Genomic DNA, 27,239 nt, shown 5'->3' with positions numbered 1-27,239 from the left:
TAAGCTGGGAAGAACATCGACGGAAGATGAACATCGTGAAGGACGCCCATCCACTTCCCTCAATGAAGAAAACGTGAAAAAAGTTGAAGAAGTTGTATTGGCAGATCGAAGAGTAACTATCAGGCATGTAGCTGAGGTCACAGGGATCTCATATGGCAGTATTCAAAGAATCCTTGCAAAAGAATTGCATATGAGAAAGGTCTCCGCACGTTGGGTGCCAAAAATGTTATCCGACGAGCAAAGGAAGAAACGAGTTGACATTTCAATAGCAAATCTAGAAAAGTTCCAAGCAGACAAGGAGAATTTTTGTCACGTTTTTTTGACCATGGACAAGACCTGGATCCACCACTTTGATCCCGAAACTAAACCACAATCGATGACATGGAAACGAGCCGACGAACCGACGCTGAAGAAATTCAAAGTGTCAAGCTCAGCAGGGAAGGTTATGGCGTCCGTTTTTTTGGGACGCTGAAGGAACTATTATGGTGGACTATTTGGAGAAGGGAGCCACTATTACGGGCTCCTACTACGCAGAATAAATAAGAAGATTGCAGGAGGCTATCAAGGAGAAAAGGCGCGGCAAACTGCGGGTTGGAGTGCTGTTTCACCAAGATAACGCGCAGGCTCACAAAGCTGCAGTTGCCATGGCAACCATTCAAGAAGCGGGCTTTGAACTGGTGGAACACCCCCCTATTCGCCAGATCTAGCCCCCAGTGACTTCTTTCTCTTTCCTCGCCACAAGGAACACATCTGGGGCAAGAAATTTGACGACAATAGCGACGTGATAACTGCTGTTGGGGATTTTTTTGAGGGTCAAGATCAAGAATTTTTTTCGAAGGGAATTCTAAGTTTAGAAAAGAGATGGACTAAATGTATAGACTTGTTAGGAGACTATGTAGAAAAATAATTATTTTTTTTAATATATTCATTATGTTTATTATTGATTATCATTACTTTTGGATCGCCCCTCGTATGTATGTATGTATGTATGTATGTATCTATCTATCAAAACATAAAATCTAATTTACCTCTATCTCTTCGACCTCTTGTCCTAGTTCCTTCACGTTCAATATGAGAGGTTCTTTGGAAAACTTTGTGATGTTCTTCTTCAGATCCTCTATATAGGGCTCAAGTGGGCTTTTTTCCAGTTGCATTTTTGCATCTTTTCTAACAAACCCGAGCTATAAAACAAGAAGAAAAAAAATTCTGAAAAAAGTACAAAAAAAATTTGTAAACATGTATCTGAAAAAGTAATGCTTGGTAATGGAATGCATGATTAAAATGGATAACTTACAGGAATAATTTAAGAAAAAAAAATTGGCATTAATTGCGTTATTTCCAAAAATGACACAGGTGAACACTGTAAGAGAATTGGAATCAACAGTTCATTAAAGTGAATAGAAAAAGCAGAAAAACAAAATCATACGTTTTTACGTTCAGAGGAGTTTGACTAGCAGTGATGGGATATTATCTGGCAGAGTTTTGGATGTGGTAATTAAAAAAAAAAAAAGAAAAACACGTTGTATGAAATGTATACCAAGGTGATGATGGCTGCGCTGACACTACTTACTTAATCCCATATTTGTCAGCTTATGAGTTAAAAACAGAAGGAAGGGGGTTATATGTGGACGGATCATATTATACCAGATTATGATTTTTTTATAATTGCACATTTTTTCTATTGATCTAAAAAGTCTCCTGTTCGGTATACGGAAGTAGCCGGATAAAGCCGACATATGGAGCGATAATACATACAGTATGGGCACACTACTCCAATGTGTAACATCATCTTCCTCCTCATTTCTGCCTGATTGTAGGTATTTACTATTGGGTCATTTTTGCACATTTGTCTTTTTCAGAAATTTGCTTATGTCTTGTAGTTAAGCGCTTTATCTTTAAAAAGATCTTTTAGACCTGATGTTACTCATGTACTTACTTTGAAATGTTAGAATGGTTATAGAATTAGTCTAGCCTGACTGACATCTCCTCAGTGTTCCTCCACCCTCCTGCCGCATCTCTGTCCAATATCCTGACTGACATCTCCTCAGTGTTCCTCCACCCTCCTGCCGCATCTCTGTCCAATATCCTGACTGACATCTCCTCAGTATTCCTCCACCCTCCTGCCGCATTTCTGTCCAATATCCTGACTGACATCTCCTCAGTATTCCTCCACCCTCCTGCCGCATTTCTGTCCAATATCCTGACTGACATCTCCTCAGTGTTCCTCCACCCTCCTGCCGCATCTCTGTCCAATATCCTGACTGACATCTCCTCAGTGTTCCTCCACCCTCCTGCCGCATCTCTGTCCAATATCCTGACTGACATCTCCTCAGTGTTCCTCCACCCTCCTGCCGCATCTCTGTCCAATATCCTGACTGTCATCTCCTCAGTGTTCCTCCACCCTCCTGCCGCATCTCTGTCCAATATCCTGACTGACATCTCCTCAGTGTTCCTCCACCCTCCTGCCGCATCTCTGTCCAATATCCTGACTGTCATCTCCTCAGTGTTCCTCCTCCCTCCTGCCGCATCTCTGTCCAATATCCTGACTGACATCTCCTCAGTGTTCCTCCACCCTCCTGCCGCATCTCTGTCCAATATCCTGACTGACATCTCCTCAGTGTTCCTCCTCCCTGCTATTGCATCTCTGTCCAGCTACCTTGACTGACAAATCCTCAGTGTTCCTCTGACCTGTTCCTGTATAATCTTTGCCATCTACCCTGCCTGACCTCTTCTGTGTTTTTCCTTCTTACTGCTGCATCTCTGTCCACCAACCCCCTCTGACATCTTCTCAGTGTTCCTCCTCCCTGCTGTTGCATCACTGTCCACCAACCCTGACTGACAAATCCTAAGTGTTCCGCCAACTATCCCTGCATGATCTTTGCCATCTACTCTGATTAACATCTTCTCAGTGTTCCTCCTCCCTGCTGCTGCATCTCTGTCCACTAACCCCGAGTGACATCTCCTCAGTGTTCCTCCTCCCTCCTGCTGCATTTCTGTCCACCAACCCAGACAGATCTTCTCAGTGTTCCTCCTCCCTTCTGCTTGCATCTCTGTCCAACTACTCTGTCTGACAAATCCTCAGTGACCCTATTCCTGTTCCTGCATAATCTTTGCAGTCTACCCTGTCTGACAATCCTCAGTGTTCCTCCTCCATGTTCCTGCAAAATCTTTGAATCTAGCCTGACTGACATATCCCTAGTGTTCTTCCTTCCTGCTATTGAGGAATCTCTGTCCAACTAGCTCGACATATCCTAAGTGCATCTTCTCCCTCCTGCTTAATCTCCTCAGTGCCCCTCCTCCTGGCTGAATCTCACACTGCTCAGTACAAGCTGCAGCTGTCAGTCAGGGTCCGAAGGAGACTTGAATACACTTTGGCTCATGAGCTCTCTCATTTTATAATGGAATTAACAAAAATGGTAATTTTTACAACCAGGATAATTCAGTCCTAATAGGATGGATTTACAAAGAAATTACACAATTGTCACAAGGTCTAATACGTGTATCTAATAATATATCTAGTGTGTATTGTGGAATCTGATGACGGATCTGCCTAAAAGAGCACTCAGGCTCTTACTGCACCGTGCACTGCGGCGTCTGCTCTTCAGACTGTTTATATACAGCAGATCCCTATTATTGCGTGTTATTGTGTCTGGTGCAGCAGCTCCGCATCAATCAAGTCAACAAGGTGAGTGGAGGGCTATGCAATGCTATATATGTATATATATATATATATATATATATATATATATGTGTGTATATATATATATATATATATATATATATATATATATATCATTGCATATATTACATATTTTACTTATGTGTATATACAGTATATACAGACTATGCAGCTCATAAATTACCTTGAACTTGTTACCAAGCTTTTCCAGAGTTTTTTCTTGCAATAACTCCTCTCCCAAAATGTGTGAAATTTGTGAGAAAATCTCTTGCGCCTCCTGCTGGTGAGCGGTGATATGAGGCTGAAGCGCCGCTGAAAATCTCTCAGATTCTGTTTGGACTCCATCAGGCGCTGGGGTTAGAACAACCCCGGCGGGCGTCTGCTCGTCCCCGACCAAATTTAGGTCCTGTTTCATGAATAGAAATAAAAAGAATGATCTACAGGTATCAATCATATAAATAAATGACTGAGTGAGAGGAAAACACAAGTCGCTTTAAAACAAAATAAAAAAAAAAAATGTATATTTTATATTTTATATATATATATATATATATATATATATATATATATATATATATATATATATATAGGGAAAAAAGTGTTTAGTCAGCCATCAATTGTGCAAGTTCTCCCACTGAAAATGATGTGAGAGTCCTGTAATTGACATCATAGGTGACCACAACTATGAGAGACAAAATGAGAAATCAAATCCAGAAGTCACCTTGACTGATTTTGCAAGATTTTATTTGCAAATTATGGTGGAAAATAAGTATTTAGTCACCTAAAAACATGCAAGATTTCTGTCTCTCACAGACCTGTAACTTCGTCTTTAAGAGGCTCCTTTGTCCTCCACTCATTACCTGTAGTAATGGCACCGGTTTGAACTTGTTATCAGTGTAAAAGAGACACCTGTCCACAACCTCAAACAGTCAGGCTATGTGCGCACTTTGCTTTTTTTGCTGCTTTTTCAACTGCAGCGTTTAATGCCAAAATGGTTGTATTCTGCTTTTCAAGAAAAGTCTATGGGAATTTGGGTTTCTTGTCCGCACTATGCAGTTCAAACTGCAGCCTTTTTGTTGCAGAACTTTGGTCAAAAACTCAACTTTGCAGTGCAAAACCCAAATGGCAAAAACAATTGACAACTCAGCTCTGCAATATTGGACTCTATTGCATGATTAACTCTGCTACTTGGCCGGACCAATTGTGCTCCAGTACAAGTCAGTTTTGCTACTCTGATTCCTCAATAAGTTATTCTGCTACATCACTGGACCAGCTCTGCTACCTCACTGGACCAGCTCTGCTACCTCACTGGACCAGGTCTGCTACCTCACTGGACCAGCTCTGCTACCTCACTGGACAAGCTCTGCTACCTCACTGGACCAGCTCTGCTACCTCACTGGACCAGCTCTGCTACCTCACTGGACAAGCTCTGCTACCTCACTGGACCAGGTCTGCTACCTCACTGGACTAGCTCTGCTACCTCACTGGACCAGCTCTGCTATATCACTGGACTAGCTCTGCTATCTCACTGGACCAGCTCTGCTACAAAACCTTCTATACAATTCAGTTAGGCCAGACTGGCACCTTATTGTCGAGTCTACCCTGCTGCTATGTAGATTACATCCAAATAAACCAAAACATACATCAAAAACTACAGTATGCTGAAGGTTTTCATGAATATATTGCTTCCAAGAAACCCTCTGATGTTACTTCTTAAAAGTTTGCAAGTACCTATAAAACTGCTGCCACATCTGGGATTAGCTAGAGACTTGCTTTGGGGGTCTCATCAGAAAGAACCCCCAATGCGCCTCTAAGATGAGCAAAAAAACACCAAAACTAAAATGCAACATAGCAATTAAATACCAATATAGGGCAAATCAATATGATTAATCATCAGTGCCATGAAAATCCATGGATTAAAGTTTGTATATGTGACAAATCCAAATATTTCCTGGCATTTAGGAGAAGTGATGCATTTTAGGAACCTGCAGATTTTCACCACAATATTAGACAGCGGGGAAAAAAAAATTGCAAGAAGCCAAATAGAAAGTAAAGGTCAGCTTTAAACATATAACTCCCGCTAATTATAGACTGGCACTGACATTGGCACACGCAGACAGGAGATTAAAGACGGCACACGAAGAATTCTTACCTTAACCTTATTTATAATGATAAGCTTTTCCCCGCCGTCTGGGAGCGTTTCATCCTTTTCCTCCACTGTGGTTAGCAGGAGGGAGTCGTTGTCGCAGACAGCCATGTCGTTTGCTGAGGCTTCTGGTAGTCTGCATAGAGAGAGTGGATAAATTATCCATGATCTAACAGACTGTATCGGAGATATGGAGAGCATGGAGGTTCTGCGAGTGGAGTTATGTGGAGGTGACGAGGGCCATATAACGCTGGGTCCAACTCTGGTGATGATGTATCTGCTACAATCTCAACTGTATACAAAATCTCTGAGCTCCCCTGATTCTGACACTCTTTTCTGTTTTGTGCTGGGACGTTGCATTGCAGAGATATTCACATTTGTTGCTTTTGGAGCGCAGTATGAGAAATCTCTCCTTTTTGTGCAACTTGGTATTTCTGCAGTGTTCTTAAGGAGCATGTGCTTTCCCTACTCTCACATAAACACTAAAAATCACACCTCGGAAGCTTATCTAGCATTCATCTGCAAAGTGGTGATTGGCAGCACCTGGCAGGGAGGGGTGAAAGCTCATGCCCCAGAATGGACTGTGAAGAAACACCTAGTTGGACTGCAAACACAGATTTCACATACTGTGCTCCAAAAGCAACTAATGTGAATAACTCTGCAATTGAGCGACCCAGGGCAAAACGGAAAAAAGCATCAGAATCAGGAGAGATCAGGGATTTTTACAAGGTATACAACTAGATGATGGACTTTTAAAGCGGAACTGCCACTTGCGCAAACAGAGTTATCTACCTTGTAAAAATCCCAAAGTTCCCCAGATTCTGAAACGCCTTTCCGTTTTGTTCTGCGATGCACCATTTCAGAGATATTCACATTTATTGCTTTTGGAGCGCAGTATGTGAAATCTCTTCTTGTTGTTCAACTGGGTATTTCTGCAGTGTTCTCAGGGAGCATGTGCTTTCATCCTTCCCACACAAACGCTGAAAATCCCACCTCGGCAGCTCAGCTACCACTCATCTGCAAAGAAGTGATTGGCAGTACCTGGGAAGGAGGGGAGAGAGCTCATGGCCCAGAATGGACTGTTAAGAAATGCCCAGTTGGACTGTAAGGAGAGATTTCTCATACTGCGCTCCAAAAGCAACAAATGTGAATATCTCTGCAATGGAGAGACCCAGTGCAAAATTAAAAAAAAGCATCAGAATCAGGAAAGATCAGGGATTATTACAAGGTATTTAACTAGATGATGGAATTGTAAAGAGGAACTGCCACTTGCTCAAAGATATTGAGTTATATATCTTGTAATAATTCCCAAGCTTCCCCGATTCTGAAACACTTTTCCGTTTTGTGCTGCGACGCTCCATTGCAGGGATATTGACATTTGTTGCTTTGGAGCACAGTATGTGAAATCTATCCTTGTTGTCCAACTGGGTATTTCTGCAGTGTCCTCAGGGAGTGTGTGCTTTCACCCCTCCCACACAAACTATGAAAATCACAACTGGGCAGCTTAGGCTGCTTTCACGCTACATTTTTTTAGCATGCATCATGAACATTTTTTTGCTGCAAAAGCGGATCCTGTTTTTGCAAAGAAAAACGCATGCAAACACGTGCTATTTTGCAGGATCCTGTCACTTTAAGTTTATGGGCGGGCATTGGAGTCATGTGATCGGGAGTGAGGGGAACTGAACGTGAAAGACTGGGAGCCGACGTCTGACAGCTGCGGAGGCTCGTAACCAAGGTAAACATCGGGTAACTTGCTTGGATACCCGATATTTACCTTGGTTACGAGTGTCTGCAGCTGCTAAGAGCAGGGCTGCCTGCTCCCTGCACACGTAACCAAGGTAAACATCGGGTAACTAAGGCCGCGGTTACCCGATATTTACCTTGGTTACGAGCGTCCTCCGCTCTCAGGCGGGGGAGAGAGGAGAAAGAGGGAGGGGGAGGGAGGGAGGGGGAGAGAGACAGAGAGGGAGGGGGAGAGAGGGAGGGGGCGAGAGGGAGGGGGAGAGAGGGACTGATCACACCAGGCTGGTTTCTGGGCATGCTCAGTAGAGCAAGCAGGATCCTGTCTATCAGCATGCCAGCGTTCACATACGTTTGCATGCAGTATAGTCAGGATCCAGCAATTTGCAGTATTTGGACGCAGCTCAAAAACGCTACAAGTAGCGTTTTTGAAAAAAGTTAAAAAACTGCAAGTCGCTGGATCCTTACTATAACGCACGCAAACGCAGGTGAACGCATGCTGACGCGAGTCCATTGCAAATGCATTGAAATGAAAACGCATTTGCAATGGATCCGTTTTTGCGTTAAAAAAATGTTCATGACGCATGTTAAAAAAACGTAGTGTGAAAGCAGCTTTATCTAGTAGCCTCATCTTCAGAGCTGGGAGGAATGGGTGAAAGCTCACACCCCAGAATGGACTGTTAAGAAACACCCAGTTGGATTGTAAGCAGAGATTTCCCATACTGTGCTCCAAAAGTAACAAATATGTACATCTCTGCAATGGAGCGACAATGCAAAACGGAAAAAAACATCAGAATTAGGAGAATTCAGGGATTTTTTCGAAATATAACTAGATGATAGAATTTTAAAGAGGAACTGTCACTTGCTCAAAGATATTGAGTTATATACCTTGTAAAAAAGAGAATTTTGTTTACTTACCGTAAATTCTTTTTCTTATAGTTCCGTATTGGGAGACCCAGACCTTGGGTGTTTAGCTTCTGCCTCCGGAGGACACACAAAGTACTACACTTATAAGTGTAGCTCCTCCCTCTGAGCTTATACATCCCCTGGTGAGCAGACCCAGCCAGTTTAGTGCAAAAGCTGAAGGAGAATAGCCACCCACAAGTAGAACAGAGCAAGAGCCGGAACAACCGGAGACTCTGTCCACGACAACAGCCGGTGAGAACACGCGGAACAAGAAATTGCCAACAGGCAACAGGGAGGGTGCTGGGTCTCCCAATACGGAACTATAAGAAAAAGAATTTACGGTAAGTAAACAAAATTCTCTTTTTCTTTATCGTTCCTTTGGGAGACCAAGACCTTGGGACGTTCCAAAGCAGTCCCTGGGTGGGAATAAACAGAAAAACTAAGAAGTAGGCAGAACCTAACTTCACAAATGGGCGACAGCCGCCTGAAGGATGCGTCTGCCCAAGCTCGCATCTGCCGAAGCATGAGCATGCACTTGGTAGTGCTTCGTGAAGGTATGCAGGCTAGTCCAAGTGGCAGCCTGACAGACTTGTTGAGCCGTAGCCTGGTGCCTAAAAGCCCAAGAGGCACCGACAGCTCTGGTCGAGTGTGCCTTGATCCCCGGCGGGGGAGGCACCTGAGTACTCTGGTAGGCGTCCGAAATGGTCGATCTAATCCAACGGGCTAAGGTCGGCTTAGAAGCAGGGAGGCCCTTGCGCCGACCTGTGGTTAGCACAAAAAGAGAGGTGCACCGCCTAAGCGCAGCGGTGCGAGACACATAGATCCGGAGAGCACGCACCAGATCTAGAGTATGCAGCGCTTTTTCAAAGCGATGAACAGGAGCCGGACAGAAGGAGGGTAGGGTAATGTTCTGGTTAAGGTGGAAAGGAGAGACCACCTTAGGAAGAAAGTCCGGAGTCGGACGGAGAACCACCTTGTCTTGATGAAAAACTAAAAAAGGTGACTCCGAAGAGAGCGCAGCCAAATCAGAGACTCTCCTGAGAGAAGTTATGGCAACCAGAAAGGCCACTTTCTGAGAAAGACGATACAAAGAAACCTCCCTAAGAGGCTCAAAAGGGGGTTTCTGCAATACCGTGAGGACCAAGTTAAGGTCCCAGGGATCCAAGGGCCGCCGATAAGGCGGAATGATGTGAGACGCGCCTTGCATGAAGGTGCGGACCTGAGCCAGCCGAGCGAGACGCCCCTGGAACAGAACTGACAGAGCTGAGACTTGTCCCTTGAGAGAGTTGAGGGACAGTCCTAGCTGCAGACCGGACTGTAGAAAAGACAGAAGGGTCGGCAAAGAGAATGGCCAAGGAGGATGGCCGGTAGAGCGACACCAGGACAGGAAAATTTTCCAAGTCCTGTGATAGATCTTAGCGGAGGAAGACTTACGGGCCCGAGTCATAGTGGAGATGACTTCAGGAGGAATACCAGAAGCCGTCAAAATCCAGGACTCAAGAGCCACGCCGTCAATTTGAGAGCCGCAGAATTCGGGCGGAAAAACGGACCTTGCGAGAGTAGGTCTGGACGGTCCGGGAGATGCCACGGCATCTCTACGGACAGGTGGAGCAGGTCCGGATACCAAGCTCGCCTCGGCCAGTCCGGTGCAATGAGGATGACTCGACGGCCCTCCATTCTGATCTTGCGCAGAACTCTGGGCAAGAGAGCTAGAGGGGGAAACACGTAGGACAGACAAAACTGGGACCAGTCTTGAACCAGAGCGTCCGCGGCGAAGGCCTGAGGATCGTGGGAGCGAGCCATGTAGACAGGAACTTTGTTGTTGTGACGGGATGCCATTAGGTCCACGTCCGGAGTGCCCCATTTGCAGCAGATTGACTGAAACACTGCCGGGTGCAGGGACCACTTGCCACCGTCCACGCTTTGACGGCTGAGATAATCTGCCTCCCAGTTTTCCACGCCTGGGATGTGGACTGCGGATATGGTGGACTTGGAGTCCTCCGCCCATTGGAGGATGCGTTGTACCTCCATCATTGCCAGGCGGCTGCGTGTCCCGCCTTGGTGATTGATGTAGGCAACCGCTGTCGCGTTGTCTGACTGGACTCGAATGTGCCTGCCCGCCAACAGGTGGTGAAAAGCTAGGAGAGCTAGAAGCACGGCTCTGGTTTCCAGCACATTGATTGAAAGGGCTGACTCGGACGGAGTCCAAGTGCCCTGCTCTCTGTGGTGGAGACATACCGCTCCCCAGCCGGATAGACTGGCATCCGTGGTGAGAATCACCCAGGACGGGGCCAGGAAGGAGCGCCCTTGGGAAAGGGAGAGGGGCCGAAGCCACCACTGAAGGGAGCTCCTGGTCCGTGGCGACAGAGCCACTAACTTGTGTAAGGAGGAAGGCCGCTTGTCCCAACAGCGGAGAATGTCCAGCTGCAGGGGCGCAGATGGAACTGGGCAAAGGGAACAGCCTCCATGGACGCCACCATTTGACCCAGCACCTGCATCAGACGCCTGAGAGTATAACGGCGGGGCCTCAGAAGAGAGCACACCGCCAGCTGGAGTGACAGCTGTTTGTTTAAGGGCAACTTCACTAGAGCCGACAAAGTCTCGAACTGCATCCCTAGGTACGTGAGACTCTGGGTCGGAGTCAGAGTGGACTTGGGAAGATTGACAAGCCACCTGAATTGGGCTAGAGTGGCGAGAGTGAGCGAGACACTCCGCTGACAGTCTGCGCTGGATGAAGCCTTGACTAGAAGGTCGTCCAGGTAAGGAATCACTGCCAACCCCTGGAGGTGCAGAACCGCAATCACTGCTGCCATGACCTTGGTGAATACCCGAGGGGCCGTGGCCAACCCGAAGGGGAGAGCCACGAATTGGAAGTGATCTTCTCCTACTGCAAAACGTAGCCAACGCTGGTGTGACACTGCAATTGGCACATGCAGATAGGCATCTCTGATGTCGATGGACACCAGGAAATCCCCTTGGATCATTGAGGCAATGACTGATCGCAGAGACTCCATGCGAAAGTGCCGCACCTGAACATGCTTGTTGAGAAGCTTGAGATCCAAGATGGGCCGGAAGGTACAGTCCTTTTTGGGAACTAGGAAGAGATTTGAGTAGAAACCTCTGAACTGTTCCCGGGCGGGAACTGGTACAATTACTCCGTTGGCCTGCAAGGCTGCCACGGCCTGTGAGAAGGCGGCGGCCTTGGAGCAAGGGGGAGTTGAGAGAAAAAATCTGTTTGGCGGGCTGGAAGAGAATTCTATCCTGTAGCCGTGGGAGATGATATCTCTCACCCACTGATCGGAGACGTGTTGAAACCAAGCGTCGCCAAAGTGGTAGAGCCTGCCACCGACTAAGGACGTTGCCGGAGCGGGCAGAGAGTCACGAGGAAACTGCCTTAGTGGCAGCACCTCCTGCAGTCTTCTGTGGACGCGCTTTTGGGCGCCAGTTGGATTTCTGGTCCTTAGCTGAGTTAGTGGACGAGGCGGAGGGCTTAGAGGACGACCAGTTGGAGGAATGAAAGGAGCGAAACCTCGACTGATTCCTACCCTGGGCAGGTTTCCTGGTTTTGGTTTGTGGCATGGAAGTACTCTTCCCCCCAGTAGCTTCTTTAATAATTTCATCCAGCTGTTCACCGAACAGCCGGGAACCAGCAAAAGGGAGCCCAGCAAGGTATTTCTTAGAAGAAGCATCTGCCTTCCACTCTCGAAGCCACAAGATCCTGCGGATAACGAGGGAATTAGCCGAAGCCACCGCAGTGCGGTGAGAAGCCTCCAGCATGGCAGACATTGCATAAGATGAAAAAGCTGAAGCTTGAGAAGTTAAGGCAACCATTTCGGGCATAGATTCCCTGGTGAGGGAATGCATCTCCTCTAGAGAAGCAGAGATGGCTTTGAGAGCCCACACTGCTGCAAAAGTTGGGGAAAACGCGGCCCCCGCCGCTTCATACACGGGTTTGCCCAGAAGGTCAATCTGACGGTCAGTGGAATCCTTAAGGGAGGTGCCATCAGCCACCGACACAACGGTCCGGGCTGAGAGCCTAGACACCGGAGGGTCTACCTTTGGGGAATGAGCCCACTCCTTGACCACCTCAGGTGGAAAGGTAAAACGGTCATCAGAACCACGCTTAGGGAAGCGTTTGTCAGGACAGGCCCTGGGTTTGGTCACAGCGGCCTGAAAACTGGAGTGGTTAAAGAACACACTCTTTACTCTCTTAGGCGAGGTAAACTGGTGCTTTTCTGCCAGAGAGGGTTGCTCCTCTGATACTGGCGGATTGAGATCCAGTACAGAATTAATGGAAGCAATCAAGTCACTAAGATCTGAGTCACCCTCGGAAAGATCAATGGGGTACATGGAGATAGCCTCCGAGCCCCCTGTAAAGGCATCCTCCTCATCCTGCGAGTTAGCTCTTGAATCAGAGCCGCGGGATGAGGAGGGAGAGGAAACCCTGCGTCTCCGCTTAGGAGGACGGGGTCTGGGCCCTGATGATGAATCCTCTGTGAGCTCCGGTGGACGGAGGTCAGATGATAGAGATCCTAAAGGACCCTTAGCAGTAGAGGCACCCTGTGAAGGGGGCTGATGCATATTCATCAAAGTCCTGGACAGAAGTCCCATGGACTCAGCAAAAGACTGGGAGATAGACCTAGAAAAGGATTCTACCCAAGCCGGGGTTCAGAAACAGGTGCAGAGGCAGCTTGAGAGACCACTGGGGGTGAGACTCCAGGCTGTGGCACCGCCAAGTTAGAGCAGACATCACAATGTGGATAGGTGCTCGGTTCAGGCAGCAGAAGCTTACATGCAGCGCATACAGAATAAAGCTTTGGAGCCTTGCTCCTCGTGTGAGACATGCTGCTGGAGTGGGGACTCTACAAAGAGAATGAACCCCAGGGAGTATATACAGAGGTCCACAACCAGAGACCGGTTGTGGCTTACCAGACCGCTGGAACCGGTGTTGTGTGCCCTCCAGATCCCGAAGCCCGGACCCCCAATGCACGGCACCTCAGCAGGGATGCAGAGTGCAGGCCAGCGCAGAGTGAACCCTGTCTGAGAAAATGGCCGCCGGAGCGAAGAGAGGGGGCGGGACTTGGGGCGTTCCTGTAGGAGAGCGGGATCTGGAGGGCCATAGAGACCTACAGGGGAGGAGACACGCACAGCAGTGGGGAGTGTCCCTCCCCTGTGCAGGACGGCCGCCGGGAGGAGCCGAGCCTGTCCCTCTGCATGAGTGACATGCGAGGGCAGTGAACAGAAACTAGGCCTCCGGCAAAGCCGGGGCCTAAATTTGAGCGGCGAGGCCGACGCGCAGGCACCATCGGCGCGGTTCTCGGGCGACAGCTAGAGAACCCGCCGGAAATGCCAAGATAAATACAGTAAGCACACTCTCCCCATACAATAAAGCACAGGGACCCCCAACATATAAACGTCTCAGGTACTTAGCTGCTGAGACGCAGGGCCAGGTCCCTGGGGATGAGTGCTCCGGTCCAGCAGGGTCCTAAAGGGCTGCGGATGGAGACCGGTCTCCTGCCAGGCATGGAGACCGCGCTGGCTCCCACTTCAAGCCAGAGCCCAGGAGGGATGGTGAAGGAGCACGGCATGTAAGGCTCCAGCCTTGGAAATCAACCTTACAACACCACCGACACAGTGGGGTGAGAAGGGACATGCCGTGGGTCCAGACGTGGACCCGCACTTCTTCAATCTCATTCGAAAAAGGAAAAAAATCATATGAGAATGCATGTGTGGATGTATGCCTCCTGAACACAAAGTGATAAACTGGCTGGGTCTGCTCACCAGAGGGTGTATAAGCTCAGAGGGAGGAGCTACACTTTTAAGTGTAGTACTTTGTGTGTCCTCCGGAGGCAGAAGCTAAACACCCAAGGTCTGGGTCTCCCAAAGGAACGATAAAGAAAATCCCTATGCTTCCCTGATTCTGAAACGTTTTTCCGTTTTGTGCTGCAATGCTCCATTGCAGAGATATTCACATTTGTTGCTTTTGGAGCACAGTATGTGAAATCTCTCCTATTTGTGCAACTGGGTACAGGGAGCATGCGGTTTCACACATTCCACACAAACATTGAAAATCACAACTCGGCAGCTTATCTAGCAGTCTCATCTTAAAAGCTGGCAGGGACGGGTGAAGGCTCATGCCTCAGAATTAAGAAACGACCAGTTGGTCTGTAAGCAGAAATTTCACATACTGCGCTCCGAAAACAACAAATGTGAATATCTCTGCAATGGAGCAACGCAGTGCAAAACGAAAAAAGCAGCAGAATTAGGAGAGTTCAGGGATTTTTACAAGGTATATTACTAGATGATTTTAAAGAGGTCCTGTCACTTGCTCAAAGATTTATATACCTTGGTAAAATCCCTGATTCTGCCTCGCTTTTCCATTTTGCCTTGTCATATTAATGTCTATGGCTTTAGAATAGGATGGTGGATGTATAATGTGGAGGTGTCCCAATCATGTAGTATATATAGTGTATACACACACACATTCATATATCTATATAACTATCGCTACAACTACCTCATTATCACCGGCCCAATAAATTCTGTACAAATTCATCATGACCTGAAAGCGTTAAAAGCGAGCCAATGTAATACACGCAAGCCACTTCCTCTTTTAGCCCCAATCATCCAAAAAAAATAAAAAATCTCAATCTTTCAGGAAGGAAAATTGTCTCGGTGGTTATCTGCAGTTGTAGAATGTCACAATGAGACAGTTTCATTATTTCGATAATGGGTCTGTGATTCACCCAGGAAACTTTCAAAAGAACTCTTTATGCAGATTTTCCATGCCGGGCATTTAGTATTTCTAATACACAGATTACTCGGCAGCGTGACCTGTACTTGCCTCCTGGAGGAATTACCGTCCTGAAGAAGTGTCTGCGGTTGACCACTGGCCTCTCGCTGTCCCGCTTTTGCTTCCTGTAATGCTTTTCTCTCGGCGGCTTCTCCGGAGCTGTCGATCACATCTGCATAATGCTCCTGGTGAATACTCTCACCGACGGCGCTCTGTCAGGAGGATTAAACCACATTAATGAGGAAACTTTCCGCAATTCGCAAAATAACTTTCTTCACTTTATGTCCATGGTACAGAACGATGACAGCGCTTTGTATGGACGGTAACTGAAGGCTCCGGGGATGGTAGGAAGGTCCTCATACACATTAGAGTGTCGCCCGGTCAAGGATTCAGTCATCTGTAAGTTTTTGGCCAAATGCTCAGTCATCCAACAAGCGAGTCCCTCATATATATGCATGCTCAATTCAGCCGAGCGTGCATTGTTCTAAATGGGAAGAGGTGAGTGAGTCAAACACTTCTTGGAGAATAAAAGGATTGGACATTCAAAGTCAACCCACCCGATCCTTCTCTCCCTGGACATCATCTGTTGTGCAAGAGTCAGTCGCCCCCACAGATCAGATGTTTTGCTGTATGTAAGTTCTGCTAGGGCCATATTATATTGTAACACTCATGGCCGGTGTACTGGCAACAAGTGGGATTAGTGAACCCAGTGGACTGTAGGGAAAACCTGGGCTTATCCTTTAGTGGGAGGGGCTTAACTAAGTGCCCACCCTGAAGCGGATGCCTGGTACCACTACCAGGACTGTGGCAGCTGACCCCCAGGACAGGTGACGGACTCAGGAATAGATGAGTACCTGCAGGCAGGTTGGACAGGTGGGTGCGGACAGGAATGGTGGGCACAGCAGGGATAGACAGGTACTGAAAACAGACAAGGGATAAGAGGACAGGAGCTCAGGACCTGACAATTAGCTAGATAACAGTCTGACTAACTAACTGAAGGTGTTGCGCAGGCACCTCCCCTAATGGGAAGATGCCTTAAATACACTGTGACTCTCAACCATAGCCTGAGAGGCATTTCCTGGAAATAGCACACTGGCCCTTTAAGAGGAGGGCTGGTGTGCGTGAGTCTTTGGTGCACTCTCGGGAACCCTGTGCGGTATGTATAGGGCCAGGGAGAGGAAGGAGGCAGCAGCACACATGGATGACTGGGAAGTGCGGGGTTGGACGCGACCCGGCCGAAGCGGTGAGTAAAGTGGGCTTTACACGCTACAATATTGCTAGCAATTACTAGCGATATCGTACGCAAAAGCACCCGCCCCCGTCGTGCTTGCGCTTTCGTGTGATCGCTGCCGCAGCGAACATTATCGCTACGACAGCGTCACACGCACTTGGGCTGCTTTCACACTACGTTTTTTTAACATGCGTCATGAACGTTTTTTTGCTGTAAAAGCGGATCCTGCTTTTACAGCAAAAAAACGCATGCAAATGCGTGTGTTATTTTGAAGGATCCTGTCACTTTAAGTTTATGGGCGGGCATTGGAGTCATGTGATCGGGAGTCAGTGGAACTGAACGTGATAGACTGGGAGCCGGCTTCTCACAGCTGCGGAGGCTCGTAACCAAGGTAAACATCGGGTAACTTGCTTGGATAACCGATATTTACCTTGGTTACGAGCAGCTGCTAGGAGCCAGGCTGCCTGCTCCCTGCACACGTAACCAACGTAAACATTGGGTAACTAAGAGAAGCGCTTTGCTTGGTTACCCGATATTTACCTTGGTTACGAGTGACCGCAGCTCTCAGGCGGGGGAGAGAGAGAGGAGAGGGAGAGAGAGGTAGAGAGGGAGGGGGAGAGAGACAGAGAGGCAAGAGGAGAGAGGGAAGGGGAGAGAGGGAGGGGGAGAAAGACAAAGAGGGGGGGAGAGAGGGAGGGGGAGAGAGACAGAGAGGCAAGGGGAGAGAGGGAAGGGGAGAGAGGGAGGGGGAGAAAGACAGAGAGGGAGGGGGAGAGAGGGAGGGGGAAAGAGAGACAGAGAGGGAGGGGAAGAGAGGGAGAGGGAGAGAGACAGAGAGGGAGGGGGAGAGAGGGAAGGGGAGAGAGGGAGGGGGAGAAAGACAGAGAGGGAGGGGGAGAGAGGGAGGGGGAAAGAGAGACAGAGAGGGAGGGGGAGAGAGGGAGGGGGAGAGAGACAGAGAGGGAGGGGGAGAGAGGGAGGGGGAAAGAGAGACAGAGAGGGAGGGGGAGAGAGGGAAGGGGAGAGAGGGAGGGGGAGAAAGACAGAGAGGGAGGGGGAGAGAGGGAGGGGGAAAGAGAGACAGAGAGGGAGGGGGAGAGAGGGAGGGGGAGAGAGACAGAGAGGCAAGGGGAGAGAGGGAAGGGGAGAGAGGGAGGGGGAGAAAGACAGAGAGGGAGGGGGAGAGAGGGAGGGGGAAAGAGAGACAGAGAGGGAGGGGGAGAGAGGGAGAGGGAGAGAGACAGAGAGGGAGGGGGAGAGAGGGAGGGGGAGAGAGGGACTGATCACCTAAGGCTGGTTTCTGGGCATGCTCAGTAGAGCAAGCAGGATCCTGTCTATCAGCATGCCAGCGTTCACATGTGTTTGCGTGCAGTATAGTCAGGATCCAGCAATTTGCAGTATTTCGACGCAGCTCAAAAACACAACAAGTAGCATTTTTGAAAAATGTTAAAAAACTGCAAGTCGATGGATCCTCACTATAAAGCACGCAAACGCAGGTGAACGCATGTTGACGCGAGTCCATTGCAAATGCATTGAAATAAAAACGCATTTGCACTGGATCCGGATTGCACATTTTCTGTTAGTACAATAAACCTCATTTCAATCCAGAAATATTACTCAGTCCATCAGTTATTAGATATATGAAACTGAAATAGCTGCTGCAAAAACCCAAATTGTTATAAAGAAAAAAGGTTAACATTAATAGGGGTGCCCAAACTTTTTCATATGACTGTATGCTGTGTACAGCTGTCACGCTGCACAATGCACGGAGTTACACCAGGTCACAGCTCATCATCTATCTATCCTGGATTAAACCTGTAAAAAGGCGCGTGAGGGTAATCACATCATGTCCTCAGCTGCAGGAAACCACAAACCTCATAGATCGGTGCAGAAGAAACCAACAAAAAAGGTAATGGATTAGTGAATAAATACGCCCCAATGTGTGCAGATTGGGCGGCGCAGTACTGGAATCTCTTGGTATACTTGCAAAACTTCTTTTTTAATTTTCTTTTCCAATGTGGATGATTTGACCCTTTGGAGCCATCATTAGTGATTATGCCCAAACTGCGAATGTGAGTGCCGCAGGAGAGCTGGTAAATGTTGGTACTCCCAATAATCCGGCGTTACCCATAACACCTCCCCAGCTCAACTTTTGTGTAACACCAAAGGACTTGCCTAAAGCAAGAAGGTTCAAGCACAACCATGGAGTGGGTCATAAAGAGTGAAATATCCCAGTCAAAGGGATATTCATTTAAAGGGGTTTCCCCAAAATTTCAAGTTATTTCCCTTCCTAAGAACAGGACTCTGCAGCCCCATCTGGAGCGGAGAAGAGGTGACATGCTTGATTCATTGTCTATGGGACTCTTCTATTTTCATTTGCTATATACGTGTGTGTATTGGAACAACACAAAAACAGAAAACAAATGCAAATTGAACATAATTTCACACAAAACTCCAAAAATGGTCCTGACAAAATTGTTGTCCCCCTCATCTTAATATTTGGTTGCACGCCCTTTGCCCTTTGGAATAAATAATCGCAATCAGTCGCTTCCTATAACCATCCACAAGCTTCTTACTCCTCTCACCTGGAATTTTGGACTCTTCTTTATAAACGTCTCCAGGTCTCTCACATTTGAAGACGTCTTCTCCCAAAAGCAATTTTAAGATCTGTCCACTCAATGGGATTTAGATCCAGACTCATTGCTGCCACTTCAGAACTCTCCAGCTCTTTGCTACCATCCATTTCTGGGGGCTTCTTGAAGTAGGTTTGGGGTCATTGTCCTGCTGGAAGACCCATGACCTAGAACACGCACCCAGCTTTCTGCCATTGGGCACTACATGGCGACCCAAAATCCTTGGGGAATCTTCAGACTTCATGTCTTACACACAGTCAAGGCCCCCAGTGCCAGAGGCAGCAAAACAGCCCCAAAACATCTCTAACCTCCATCATATTTGACTGTAGGTCCTGTGTTCTTTTTTTGTAGGCCTCATTCTGTTTTTATTAAACAGTAGAATGATGTGCTTTACCAAAAAGCTCTGTCTTGGTCTCATCTGTCCACAAGATGCTTTCCCAGAAGGATTTTGGTTACTTCTGTACATTTTGGCAAACTGCAGTCTAGCTTTTTTATGTCTTTGTGTCAGTAGTGGGGTCCTCCTAGGTCTCCTCCATAGCTTTTCATTTCATTCAGATGTCGACGAATAGTTTGTGCAGATACTGATGCCTGCTGATTTTAAAGAAATTTAAGCTGTTCTGCACAAAGTTTCTTTGAAACATGATTGGGGCGGCTTATCCACCATCCAAACGATCCTGCTTTGCTTTCCTTTCATCAATTTTGCTCTTCTGTCCACGTCCAGGGAGATTGTCCACAGTGCGCAACATACACAAGAACTTTACAATCAATGGCACTGTAGCCAAAGGAAAATCAAGATCTCTGTAGACAGACTTGAAATCCTGAGATTGTTGATATTTTTCATCACTTTTGTTCTCAAGTCCTCAGACAGTTCTTCTCCTATTCCTGTTCTCCATGGTTAGTATGACACACACAAACTCACAATGCAAAGAGTCAACTTCTCCCCTTTATGTCTGGTTTCAGGTGTGATTTTCATATTGCCCACACCAGTTATTTGCCACAGGTGAGATTGAACGAGCATCACATGCTTGAAACAAAGTTGTTTATTTACAATTTTGGAAAGTGCCAACAATTTTGCCTGACCCATTTTGGGGATTTTTGTGAAATTCTGTCCATTTTGCCCTTTTTTCTCTGTTTCTTTTTTGTGTTGTTCCAATACACACAAAGTAAATACACATGTGCATAACAATACATGTGTAATTTCAATAATTTTAAGGGAAAAATACAGAATTTTCTGGAACAATTTGAAGGGTGCCAACAATTTCATCAATGAATGTGTATATATAAGCACACATACATATATGTATTTATGTTTAGTGTATCTTTTCATGCATTTATCTTAATGCAGTGCCTGATGGATTGCTGTGTCACTGCACTCATGCCATGGTTGGCATTGGATTGCCTTTTTATACAGATCAACCAATTATCATCGTCAAGAACAGTCTGATTTACGGAGGGAAAAGAGTGCCAATAAAACCAGAGTAGCGCCCGCTCCATTCTGCTACATCAACTCACCAAGTCCCTTACTCCTGCACCTTGCATGTCCAGGGGCTAGAGCTGAGTACACCATGAAGATTCCCGTACGCTGCGCTCACCACTTATTGCTGAGGTTATTTGTGGAGCAAGGGCAACATATATTATATAATACATAGGGGTGAAAAAAAAAAATCACAAAATCAGGCTGCAGATTTGCTGCCCCCTGGTGGTCAATATGCAGAATGCATCCATATTTACGGTGAGTTTCAAGGTTATATTGGCACAAAAAAGAGAATTTTGTTACTTACCGTAAATTCTTTTTCTTATAGTTCCGACATGGGAGACCCAGACCATGGGTGTATAGCTTCTGCCTCCGGAGGACACACAAAGTACTACACTAAAAGGTGTAGCTCCTCCCTCCGAGCATATACACCCCCTGGAAGACCACATCTAGCCAGTTTAGTGCAAAAGCTGAAGGAGGACATCCACCCATAAATAGAGATAGAGTAAAACCCGGAATAACCGGAACCTCTGTCTACAACAAAAGCCGGTGAAAACACACGGAACAAGAACTGCCAACAGGCAACAGGGAGGGTGCTGGGTCTCCCATGTCGGAACTATAAGAAAAAGAATTTACGGTAAGTAACAAAATTCTCTTTTTCTTCATCGTTCCTCATGGGAGACCCAGACCATGGGACGTCTCAAAGCAGTCCATGGGTGGGAAATAAACAGAAACTGAGAAGTAGGCAAAACCTAACTTCACAAATGGGCGACAGCCGCCTGAAGGATGCGTCTGCCCAAGCTCGCATCTGCCGAAGCATGAGCATGAACTTGGTAGTGCTTCGAAAAGGTGTGCAGACTAGACCAAGTGGCAGCCTGACAGACCTGCTGAGCCGTAGCCTGGTGCCTGAAAGCCCAAGAGGCACCGACAGCTCTGGTCGAGTGCGCCCTAATCCCCGGCGGGGGGGGCACCTGAGAACATTGGTAGGCATCGGATATGGCCGACCTAATCCAACGAGCTAGGGTCGGTTTAGAAGCCGAGAGACCGTTGCGCTGACCTGTGGTCAGCACAAAAAGAGAGGTGCACCGCCTAAGGGCAGCGGTGCGTGACACATAGATCCGGAGCGCCCGCACCAAATCTAAAGTATGCAAAGCTTTCTCAAAGCGATGCACAGGGGCCGGACAAAGGGAAGGCAATGAAATGTCCTGGTTAAGGTGGAAAGGAGACACCACCTTAGGGAGAAATTCCGGAGTCGGACGGAGAACCACCTTGTCTTGGTGAAAAACCAAAAAGGGTGACTCCGAAGAGAGTGCAGCCAAATCAGAGACTCTCCTGAGAGAAGTTATGGCCACCAGAAAGACCACTTTCTGTGAAAGACGAAACAAAGAAACCTCCCTAAGAGGCTCAAAGGGGGGTTTCTGTAAGGCTGTGAGGACCAGATTGAGGTCCCAGGGATCCAGAGGCCGCCGGTAAGGCGGAATGATGTGAGATGCGCCCTGCATGAAGGTGCGCACCTGGGCCAGTCGGGCGATACGCCGCTGGAACAACACTGACAGAGCCGAGACCTGTCCCTTGAGGGAATTGAGGGATAGTCCTAGCTGCAGACCGGACTGTAGAAAGGACAGGATGGTCGGCAAGGAAAACGGCCAAGGAGCATGGCCGGAAGAGCGACACCAGGACAGGAAAATTCTCCAAGTCCTGTGGTAAATCCTGGCCGAGGAAGACTTCCGAGCCTGAGTCATAGTGGAGATGACCTCGGAAGGAATGCCTGAAGCCGTCAGGATCCAGGACTCAAGAGCCACGCCGTCAATCTGAGAGCCGCAGAATTCTGGCGGAAAAACGGACCTTGTGAGAGAAGGTCTGGGCGGTCCGGGAGATGCCACGGCACCTCTACGGACAGACGGAGCAGGTCTGGATACCAAGCTCGCCTGGGCCAGTCTGGAGCAATGATTATGACCCGACGGCCCTCCATTCTGATCTTGCGCAGGACTCTGGGCAAGAGAGCTAGAGGGGGAAACACGTAGGCCAGACGGAACTGGGACCAATCCTGAACCAGCGCGTCCGCCGCCAAGGCCTGAGGATCGTGGGAGCGAGCCACGTAAACCGGGACCTTGTTGTTGTGCCGGGATGCCATTAGATCCACTTCCGGAGTGCCCCACTTGCGGCAGATTGACCGGAACACTGCCGGATGCAGGGCCCACTCGCCGCTGTCCACGGTTTGACGGCTGAGATAATCTGCCTCCCAGTTTTCTACGCCTGGGATGTGGACTGCGGATATGGTGGACTTGGAGTCCTCCGTCCACTGAAGGATACGTTGAACTTCCAACATTGCTAGGCGGCTGCGAGTCTCGCCTTGGTGATTGATGTAGGCAACTGCTGTCGCGTTGTCTGACTGGACTCGAATGTGGTTGCCCGCCAACAGGTGGTGAAAGGCTACGAGAGCTAGGAGCACAGCTCTGATTTCCAGCACATTGATCGAGAGGGCTGATTCGGACGGAGTCCAAGTGCCCTGTGCTCGGTGGTGGAGAAACACTGCTCCCCAGCCGGATAGACTGGCATCCGTGGTGAGAATCACAAAGGACGGGGCCAGAAAGGAGCGTCCCTGGGACAGAGAGAGGGGCCGAAGCCACCACTGAAGAGAGCTCCTGGTCTGTGGCGATAGAGCCACCAGCCTGTGCAAGGAAGAGGTCCGCTTGTCCCAACAGCGGAGAATGTCCAGCTGCAGAGGACGCAGATGGAACTGGGCAAAGGGAACCGCTTCCATTGACGCCACCATCTGACCCAGCACCTGCATGAGGTGCCTGATGGAATGACGGCGGGGCCTCAGCAGAGAGCGTACCGCCAGATGAAGGGACTGCTGTTTGACTAAGGGCAGCTTCACAAGTGCCGGCAGAGTCTCGAATTGCATCCCTAGGTACGTAAGTTCCTGGGTCGGGGTCAGAGTGGACTTGGGCAGATTGACAAGCCACCCGAATTGAACAAGCGTGGCGAGAGTGAGCGAGACACTCCGCTGACAGTCTGCACTGGATGAAGCCTTGACTAGAAGGTCGTCCAGGTAAGGAATCACTGCCAACCCCTGGAGGTGCAGAACCGCAACCACTGCTGCCATGACCTTGGTGAATACATGAGGGGCCGTGGCTAACCCGAAGGGGAGAGCCACGAATTGGAAATGTTCCTCTCCGATTGCAAAACGTAGCCAACGCTGGTGTGAAACTGCAATTGGCACATGCAGATAAGCATCTCTGATGTCGATGGATGCTAGAAAATCTCCTTGGGTCATTGAGGCAATGACCAATCGCAGAGATTCCATGCCGCACCTGAACATGCTTGTTGAGAAGCTTGAGATCCAGGATGGGCCGGAAGGAATCGTCCTTCTTGGGGACTAGGAAGAGGTTTGAGTAGAAACCTCTGAACCGTTCCCGGGCGGGAACCGGTACAATTACTCCGTTGGCCTGCAAGGAAGCCACGGCCTGAGAGAAGACGGCGGCTTTGGAGCAGGGGGGAGTGGACAGAAAAAATCTGTTTGGCGGACTGGAAGAAATTTCTATCCTGTAGCCGTGGGAGATGATATCCCGCACCCACTGATCGGAGACGTGTTGGAACCAAACTTCGCCAAAGTGGGAGAGCCTGCCACCGACTAAGGACGTTGCTGGCGCAGCCAGATAGTCAAGAGGAGGCTGCCTTAGTGGCAGCGGCTCCTCCGCTCTTCTGAGGACGCGGCTTCGTGCGCCAGCTGGGTTTTCGATCCTTGGCTGAGTTAGTGGACGAGGCTGAGGGCTTAGAGGATGACCAGTTAGAGGAACGAAAGGAGCGAAATCTCGACTGGTTCCTGCCCTGGACAGGTTTCCTGGTTTTAGTTTGTGGCAAGGAAGTACTCTTCCCGCCAGTAGCTTCCTTAATAATTTCATCCAGTTGTTCACCGAACAGCCGGGACCCAGCAAAGGGGAGCCCAGCAAGGTACTTCTTAGAAGAAGCGTCTGCTTTCCACTCTCGAAGCCACAAGATCCTGCGGATCGCGAGGGAATTAGCGGAAGCCACCGCCGTGCGGTGAGAAGCCTCCAGAATGGCAGACATGGCATAGGATGAAAAAGCCGAAGCCTAGGAAGTTAAGGCAACCATTTCGGGCATAGAGTCCCTGGTGAGGGAATGCATCTCCTCCAGAGAAGCAGAGACGGCCTTAAGAGCCCACACCGCTGCAAAAGACGGGGAGAACGAGGCCCCTGCCGCCTCATATACAGATTTGGCCAGAAGGTCAACCTGGCGGTCAGTGGGATCCTTAAGTGAGGTGCCATCGGCCACAGATACAACTGTCCGGGCTGAGATTCTAGACACCGGAGGATCTAACTTTGGTGAATGAGCCCACCCCTTGACCACCTCTGGTGGAAAGGGAAAACGTTCATCAGAACTACGCTTTGGGAAGCGTTTGTCAGGACAGGCCCTGGGCTTGGTCACAGTGGCCTGAAAACTGGAGTGGTTAAAAAACATACTCCTTGCTCTCTTAGGTGAGGTAAACTGGTGTTTTTCTACCAGAGAGGCTTGCTCCTCTGATACTGGCGGATTGAGGTCCAGTACGGAATTAATGGACGCAATCAAGTCACTAACATCCGCATCCCCTTCAGATAAATGAATGGGGTACATAGAGGTAGCGTCCGAGCCCACAGTAAAGGCATCCTCCTCGCCCTGCAATTCAGCTCGTGAATCAGAGCCGCAGGACGAGGAAGGAGAAGAGTCCCTGCGTCTCCGTTTAGGAGGACGGGGTCCGGGAACAGATGAAAAATCCTCTGTGAGCTCTGCAGAGTGAGTCGGAGCAGCAGAAGCGCCCTGAGAAGGGGGCTGATGCATGGTCAGCAGAGTCCGGGACAGCTGTCCCATGGAGTCGGCAAAGGACTGGGAGATAGCTTTAGAAAACGATGCTACCCAAGCCGGGGGTTCAACCACCGGGGCCGGAGCAGCCGGAGGGACCCCTGGGGAGACTCCAGGCTGAGGCACCACCATGTTAGAGCAGGCATCACAATGTGGATATGTGCTCGGTTCAGGCAGTATGAGCTGACATGCAGTGCATATAGAGTAAAGCCTTGCAGCCTTGCTCCTAGTGAGAGACATGCTGCTGAGGTGGAGGCTCTGCAGTAAAGAACACACTCCTTCAGAATGACCCTCAGAGAGTGTATAATAAAGTCCACAACCAGAGGTTGTGGCTTACCAGACCGTTTTGTGTGCCCTCCGGATTCCACAGCTTGGACCCCCAGACAGATGCTGAGCTGCAGCAGCCAGCGCCGATCAGTGTAAGAACGCTGATAAAATGGCGCCGGAGTGAGGAGGGGGGGCGGGGTTTAGTCCAAGAGCGGGAACCGGAGGGCCAAGGAGAAATACAGGGGAGGGAAACATCTCCTCAGAGAGGAGTGTCCTCCCCTGAGCTGAACGGCCGGTGGGCGGCGCCGCACTGTCCCTCTGCATGACTGACATGCAGGGGCAGTGAAAATGAAACTAGGCCGCAGCCGAAGCCGGGGCCTAAATTTTCTCATGCGGCCGACGAGCAGGCACCCTCGGCGCGGTTCTCAGGAGAAAACCAGAGAACCGGCCGGAAATCACAGCACAGTGACATAACACACTCTCCCCACAATAAATGCACAAGGGACCCTTCAATAACGTCTCAATACTTAGCTTATGAGACGCAGGGCCAGGTCCCTGAGGGGTGAGCGCTCCGTCCGGTAGGGTCCTGAAAGGGCTGCGGATGGAGACCGGTCTCCTGCAAAGCAGAGAGAACCGTGATGGCTCCCACTTCAAGCCAGAGCCCGAGGGATGGTGAAGGAGCGCAGCATGTAAGGCTCCAGCCTTGTAAATCAACCTTAACAGCACCGCCGACACAGTGGGGTGAGAAGGGACATGCCGGGAGTCCAGCTTGGACCCGCTTTTCTCCAACTCTTTGAAATCAAAAATCAAAAATCAGATGAGAATGCATGTGTGTGTGTGTGACCTCCTGAACACAAAGCATTGAACTGGCTAGATGTGGTCTTCCAGGGGGTGTATATGCTCGGAGGGAGGAGCTACACTTTTTAGTGTAGTACTTTGTGTGTCCTCCGGAGGCAGAAGCTATACACCCATGGTCTGGGTCTCCCATGAGGAACGATGAAGAAAACACCAAAAACAAACATATTTATGACAGTTAGCCATTACAACAAACACAAAAAATAGACCATGCCCAGACTCCTGTGCCATGCTGATATGTCGCAATATGACTATGGACATGATCTCTTGTCCTAATATATACATATATCCCTGGGAAGTAATACAGCGGAGGCGTTTGCAGTCTCACCTGGTCCCATGACATATAAGACATCTGTATAATATTGGGGGCCCTGGGATATATGCAGCATTGGGGGCCACCAGTGACGCCTCTAATCCTTACCTCCGCACTACGACTCTTTGTGTCTGTCTTTTTCTTCGATGTTTGTTCTTTTGACGCTTTTCTTTCTCCTTTTTCTTTTCCTCCCGGATCGGCATTTAACTTTTGGGGAAAATAATGAAAAATTGGTTAAAATGATGAACTATAATAACCACATGAATCAGAGTCAATCACATGTATAAGATGGACAATGGCATAAATTTCCCAATTACATATATGTATAGGAGCCTCCAA

The 27,239-nt window shown here is 48.6% G+C and overlaps 1 protein-coding gene across 2 annotated transcripts in view; it reads right to left on the bottom strand.

Annotated features, from left to right (window-relative positions):
* The window catches only part of SYNE2 (spectrin repeat containing nuclear envelope protein 2), a 518,190-nt gene that overhangs the window by 240,927 nt on the left and 250,024 nt on the right, over window positions 1-27,239 (bottom strand). For both annotated transcript variants that reach the window (XM_075330437.1, XM_075330436.1), the window contains exons 42-46: window positions 27,009-27,107; window positions 15,316-15,476; window positions 5,832-5,961; window positions 3,864-4,085; window positions 1,029-1,181 (exon numbers count right to left, since the gene is read on the bottom strand). In XM_075330437.1, coding sequence (XP_075186552.1) covers window positions 1,029-1,181; window positions 3,864-4,085; window positions 5,832-5,961; window positions 15,316-15,476; window positions 27,009-27,107 — 765 coding nt within the window. The remainder of the gene's footprint in view (window positions 1-1,028; window positions 1,182-3,863; window positions 4,086-5,831; window positions 5,962-15,315; window positions 15,477-27,008; window positions 27,108-27,239) is intronic.

This window comes from Anomaloglossus baeobatrachus, chromosome 12 (genome assembly GCF_048569485.1).
Source record: "Anomaloglossus baeobatrachus isolate aAnoBae1 chromosome 12, aAnoBae1.hap1, whole genome shotgun sequence".
Classification (NCBI taxonomy): Eukaryota; Metazoa; Chordata; class Amphibia; order Anura; family Aromobatidae; genus Anomaloglossus; species Anomaloglossus baeobatrachus.
Note: the sequence above shows the minus strand (reverse complement) of the source record. Positions and strands in the feature narration are given on the sequence as shown.